Source organism: Ruditapes philippinarum, unplaced genomic scaffold (assembly GCF_026571515.1).
Source record: "Ruditapes philippinarum isolate M1 unplaced genomic scaffold, ASM2657151v2 ctg11953_1_1_1_1, whole genome shotgun sequence".
Lineage (NCBI taxonomy): Eukaryota > Metazoa > Mollusca > Bivalvia > Venerida > Veneridae > Ruditapes > Ruditapes philippinarum.
Genome location: NW_026862522.1, coordinates 21,270 through 28,314, shown reverse-complemented (window position 1 = coordinate 28,314; position 7,045 = coordinate 21,270). Strand labels below are relative to the sequence as shown.

The 7,045-nt window shown below is 30.6% G+C and overlaps 1 protein-coding gene across 1 annotated transcript; it reads left to right on the top strand.

Moving 5' to 3' along the window:
* The first annotated feature begins 612 nt into the window (after window positions 1-612).
* Window positions 613-4,614, top strand: LOC132719359 (uncharacterized). The gene is made up of 4 exons (XM_060703120.1): window positions 613-674; window positions 2,669-2,778; window positions 3,407-3,604; window positions 4,453-4,614. Exons 1-4 carry the CDS (start codon window positions 665-667, stop codon window positions 4,612-4,614), a joined length of 480 nt encoding a protein of 159 aa, XP_060559103.1. The 5' UTR covers window positions 613-664.
* The last annotated feature ends 2,431 nt before the right edge of the window (window positions 4,615-7,045 follow it).

Here is a 7,045-nt window from a genome sequence, read left to right as displayed (position 1 = left end):
ATTTTTTTGGTTCATCAGTACTAAATATTGTTATAAAGGTGTAACAGTACTAAATCATTTACTTGTGAGCTGTCTTGACTTATTATGAGAGCTGTTTACTGATATTAATGGTTCATGATTGTTTGACAATTGTTATTTAAAGTATAAACTGTTGAATAAATTTTATAACTGTTTAAAACGGTGTTGCCTGATTACTATCAGATGACTTGGAGAGCTACACAGCACATCATTTCTGTATCTGATTGCATTTATACTTTGAAAGCCTGAGTGCCAACATACAGTTCCAGCATACTTAAGAGTCCCCCGACCCACTAGACCGTAACAATATTACAGTTTGCAAGGAGGTCTATACATGTTACACAACTTACCATCCCTTGTTTCTTTAATCGGAATCATTGTATGAGTGTCCAAATTAAGTTTAACCGAACTTCATTCATGTTAAAAGGTAAAGAGATGAAAATCAGGAAAAAGGGAAGAACACACGATATTTTGGTCCTGAAATATATATTTCATTACCCAAGCGGAAAATGGGTATTGTGATTTCTTATCCGGTAACTCGTTTAGTAAGTTATCATACATGTATATTATCCTATCTTTAGACGGTTTAGATAAACGAAATCGTCAACACTTATCAAACGATAAATTAATCAAACGAACATAAACGATGGCTACCCGTAAGTAATATTAATCAATTTATGTTTGAAAACTGTGTTTCTTTATTGTTCGGCTATTGTTTTATTTTGATTTGTTTTGTTTTGTGGTTTTCATCAAAGGTAGAAGTTGACATTTTGTCTTGTTATTTGATATAATTAGCAGAATATATTTTGAAGAAGTAAGCAAAACCATTTACGACCCATGTCGCTGAATTTAACCGCATGCATCTTAATCACAATGTTCATTTTATATATCAGATTCTTTTTATCTTTTAAACTTTATAAAAAAAACCTTCTATCTTAATTGCTAATCGCACATTAGTAGACCGAAAGCTGCACACCTGATGAAATTAAAGGAAAACAACGAAGGTGCTAAAGTGTGAAGAGAATTGGATAGGGATCGAGTAGACTAGCTTTGTTATTTTGAAAGAGGAATGTTCCAGAAATACCCGGAACTCCTATCAGTTAGAACATCCTTATGTTAACATATACTTTTGCACATTTCAATTTTTGGTAATTAAGTCATATCTAATATAGATTCGTTTAGTTTCGTTACAGTACGCCTTAAATGATTACTGTAAAGGCACAGCGGCGTAGCTCATAGAACGCGACCTATGCTGTGAAGTACAGGATACACTTATAAACTTATAAACTTCACTAAAATATGATGTTATTCAAATTAAAGCGTTTTTGCTCTAAATTATCCATTGCATGTTTGTATTAATTCGTGTCTTTTGACAGGTAAAACGGGTCCAAGGTTGAAAAGAAGTTAGGTAATAGCACATTTTCAAAGTTAGCAATAATATATTAACCTGTAAATGGCAAACATGCATGTTTTAATTGAAATATATGTCTTCTATTCTTTATACCTGAGTGTTAAAGTTTCGTAACATTCTGTGGGTTGGGTTTTCAAAAGTCTTGAATTACCGTCTCCTAGTTGTTTTGGCATTAAGATTGGCAATTTGAAGAAAACAAAAACGTTGTGATAAATTAATAAAAGTTTCCATTTAATAAAATAATTTGCGCAAAATTAGATAATCAAGACGAGTTGTTGTAACAGGCTAATATACATGTTTTAGTATCGCACAGCTCATAGCATAATACTTATTAAACTCAAAATATTTTATATATTTGTATCTTTGGTGTGTAGGGAATAATTCAAGATTTCGGCACGATATGGCCAGTTATGTGTTGACGTCCCGTAAAATCCAAACAAACAAACAGCATAATTCAAGATTAAAATAACAAGTCAGGTACACTGCATAAGGGTACAGATTCGTAAAATATTTACATTTCAAAATGCCGTTGGATGAAAAATATAAAAAAGTGGGAATAATCTATAAAAGAATAAGGGAAGGAATTTCAGTTTGTGCAAATGTAAAACAGAAATAACGGCTTTTCACAGAATTAATTCATTCAATGCATGTTGGGAAGAATTTGGAATTGCCTCCCTTCCACTATGTTACTTTTAAACTCTATTGTAATTCAGCAAAGAATAAATTTTATCTTTTAAATAATGTAACTTAACTATTGTATAAGTTGTCATGTATTATCAAAGATTATTATTATATGTGTAAGATTGATATTACTGCAAATGAAAAGAGATCCTATTTTAAATCATTTTTAGATATGATATATTGTATTTGCCTGCACAAACGCCCGACCTGAACGGTTATATTCAACCGCTCTCAATTATACCAAATTTATCACAAATACTTTATGCGATCATTTTTAAACGGGTGTAAATATTCTAAGGTAGATTTAGCATCATATATTACCTTTAATCTGAACGATTAACGATGGTGAACCGAATGGTTATTACATCTTGATGTTATAGTTTTACATCAGCCTTAAGTGTCAGTAAGTAAACCTATTGGCAGTAGGAATGTATAGTAACTGCCCGGAACATAATTTCACGATTGTTGTAGTTCATAAATTATACTTACTATATTGGCTAAAATCACATTGCTATCATTAATTTCCATTGATCTAACAATCTTCTAACAATTTTACAGCAAAGCGGAAACTGTTTAAGAATCTATTTGCAACTCCCAGATCAAAGGAAAAAGAGCCATCGGAACCATGGAGAGATTATAAAGACTTAAGAGATGGGTGGACACAAGATGTAATATCTAATTATCAATTATACTGTAACCTTTCAATGTATAATATTGATAATATTATGTAAATTATGTTTAATCTTATCATTTTCAAAAGAAATAAAAACTCGACGCATTTAAGACAATAATTTTGCAACTAAAGCTATCAATAGCGTAACGACTATAAGCGTTATATGAAAATATACTATGCTACTAATTCTCAGGCTTGAGTGGAACATAATAACCGAAGTCTATGTAATGCTTCTTGAATGTGTCTGATTTGAATAAAAGAATTATAAAGAATGTATGGGTAGCTGCATGCCCTTTCACATGGCAATTTAAGTTGGTATTTTCTTTAGAAGTATATGCCAGTTTCTTTATATTCATATTGTGACCACTTTTTGAAGTCAAAACATGTTTTTACAAGAACAATCTATTCCAGTTATCAATAGTTTTTGATATCAAGTTTGAGCAAAGTATAAATAGAGTAATAAATAGATAGAGAATACTTAAAGTTTGGTATTTAATGACATCTTACTTGAGTGAGTGAACAGTGTCAAATATAATGCCTTGCATATGGCAGTATTGGGTAGTATGTGTGAAATAAAATATTTGACTAACAAAAATATCCAATAAAACAATATCTTATTGTAGTATTATAAGACCATGTTGACCAGAATCAAAGCAAATACAACGTCGGTATTGAAAATTGAGGGCGTCAATTCTACAACTATAAATATCATGATGCTTGGTTATGTTCAAAGCGGAAAATCTGCGACAATCAACTCAATATTTTGTATACTTGATGGCAGAATAAGTAAACGGGCAAAATCCGGGGTCAGTACACAAAAGGTGTGTTATAGTTTTCGTATAAGCTGACTAAAAATACATTATTTGTTAAACTCGCTATCTTTTTTTTTCAAAATGTTTATTTGCAATAAAGCTTATAATAAAGATATAAGATGTTTTTAGAACTTCGTGCCAACAAAATGGAATCACTTATATTTGAAAACGAAAATGCAAACCAAATAAAAAGTAAAAATAAACAATTCAGAAGAGCATAATGTAATTACGGCCGTGGCCATCCTAATCATTTCAATAGATTGTTCCTCATCTCTCATGATAAAGAATCACGACGTATTCTATGTCAAGGTCACTTATTTTGAGATTAAAAGAAATGATTTTCATGGACTTTTCGAAAGCAAATTGACTGCAATATTTTTCATTGAAGATTACACGAATTGAGCTCAAGTAATTTACGATCAATATTATACATGTAAATCTAAATGCTCTCTCGTGCACATAATATAGTCCGGGTTATAAAGTCCTACGTAGGAGTCACGCTTTTTATCTCCTACGTAAGAGTAACAAAGTCCTACGTAGCAGTTATAAAATCCTAAGTAGGAGTTATGAAGTCCAACGTTGGAATTATAATAAAATCCTATGTAGGAGTTATAAACTCATAATCAGGGTTTCTTTTATCTTTTACACAGTTATAGAACATGTTAAATTTGCACCAGAATGCTTCCGTAATCATTGCTATCGTAAGAAGACTATTTTATAATCTAGTGAATTAATTATTGCATATTGAAATATTCATGTTTGCACTGTAAGATCAGACAGAGGTCGTAAAATCAAATAATTAAAAATCAAGAATAGAGCTTATTTAATTTAAACATGGGATTCTGGTTTCTTTTCAGTATAATTCATTCAGGGGCGAAAAAGAACTTGATGATATTATTCTCTTTGACGTCATGGGGGTCGAGGCCATACACAACCAAGGAATATTAACTGAAGACATTCAAATGTGTTTGGATGGAGACATTGAAGAATACTATCAAGTAGATATTGTAGTTTTTTAGATATTTCTGACAAATACAATGTGCCAGATAAATACAATTTTAATTTAAAATCAATAATATGTACGGAGTCCCTAAGGTGACATTTTCCACATTTTTTCGCGGGGACTTAGTTCGATTTTACGAAATATTAATTCGTTTTTAACGAAATATTAGTTCGTTTTGAAGAAAAATTAATTCGTTATTACAAAACATTATTTAATAAAATTAAAATGATGACATACAGAAACTTAAGGTAGACTCTAGTTAAATTCAATTCATCGCAAAAATTAGAACAATGTAATAGTAATATTTTGTTCTTTTATGTACCGTTTTAGTTCAATCCATGTCCCAAGAAAAAAACCGACGGTAAAGTGTTTGGAAAGGAAATACATTGTGTGATGTACTGTGTTGATGCGGAATCAATATTTCAAGAAGTAATAGAGCCCGTTAAAAGGAGAATGCAACAGATAGAGTCCGACTTGAAGGTAACTGGTAGGTACTCGATTTATAATGCTTCCTCGTGAGAGAATCACATTTTTTAGCATCTTTCAAAATACATAAAATAATAACTATTTGAGTAGATATTTCCTTGTCACTGATTTTTTTCTTTCATAAAAGATTCGTTTACAAATAAATAGATTAATTAATTAATAACCTCGCTATTTGCAAAGCTATTTAAAACATTCTTTATTAAAACCATTTTAATTTTTAGAATAATTTTGTTACTATTGAATACTTTAAGACGAACGAACATATCAACCAACAAATTTTAATGCATTCTAGCTTTGAAATGATAGAAAAGAAAGCTATTTTTCATTGTATTCAGTTGTACTAATTCATAAATCTCAGGAATTTTTTTCATAAAAGAAAAAAATATTAATACATTGAACTTTACTCAGAGAATATTAATACATTGAACTTTACTCAGAGAGTCAATAACTGCTATATTATTCTTCTGCCATTTTGTACAGCGCAAGATAGGATAGTGCTTGTAACAAAGATTGATACCATTTGTGATGAGACAAAAAAAGATATAAGGAGGATTTTTTATAGCAACAACATAAAAAAGGTGGTTGAGAGGGCGGCGAGTGTCTTTAAAGTTAGTTTGAACCAAGTTTATCCGATTAAGAATTACACGGACGAAGTAGAGCTCGATGAATATTTAAATATACCGTTGTTGCTAGGCCTGTCAAAGGCAGTCGATTTCAGCATCGATTACCTTCTAAATAAGGCGGACCAAACAAGGAGGAAAAAGAATTACCAGAAACAGCAGAATAACTAACAGATATACAGATATGGGATGTTTTATGTATTACGTATTAATCATAACGTCTTCATGGAATGTTTTTGGTCAAAACGAGAAGAAACAAGTTGACATGACGTGAAACTTTTAGATAAGTGGAGGCCCTGATAAGCTTCCGTAGCAAATACTTTAGTTTAAAAAAATCTAAAAAAAATTTAAATGGGCACTTGACACGAATTAATAACCCTGCCCTAATGTGAGACACATCGCGTCCCAACCCTTTCATCAACCTTTCCGCGTACACAATATCCAAACTATTTTGTTTCAGTTTAAGCCTGGCAAAGAATCACAATTTTGTGTAGCCTCAAACGTTCTTTAGTGAAACCCGGGGCTAATATACACTGCTATAATATGGTTCTGCTTGAATATCCGGATATTGTCTGTGATTTGTTTGATCGTGAACAAATTAAAAGTCAGTGGCCTTTACATCCATGTATTATTTTGATATTATATCGTGTAAAACTTAAAACTTTAGAGTTTCAGATCGATTAAGATTACAAATTTTAAAAACGAAAATCGAATTTATGTTTGTACAAATCATGAATAAACATTTAAAAGGCTCGTGATAACACAAAATACAATATGATACATAATCAGATAATAGAAAACACATTTGTTTACAAAGAGAATGCTAAGATATGTTATGATTTAATATTTCTGCAAACCTAACAGTCCTAGAAAATCCTACCGGTAACCTCACAGGATATTGTATACCATACTATGTCCAGAGAGTTTAACAATGCCATTGAAAGTAAAATTTTCTCTCGATAAGGGCGAAGAATAGATGTTAACCAGCAGCAAAACTATATAGTAACTTTTAAAATTGGAATTCTTTATCAGTTTTATTAAAACGTTATGCATGCATACATTCAAATATCATATGGTAAATAATATACCTTTACCATTTAAAGAATAATGCATAATCACACATACAAACACAATGTTATAAATGAAGAGTGGGAAAGTTTGTTTTTATTCACCAAGAAAACGTTAAAATATTCAAACATTTAAGTGAGTATTTGGTTTAAACAATATTTATTTTCAATAAAGTGCCACATTTAATATATTATACAAAGTAAACACAATATTTGCAAAGAGATTCATAATACGACAAAACAACAAGTTATACATAAATCAGAAAATGTACTT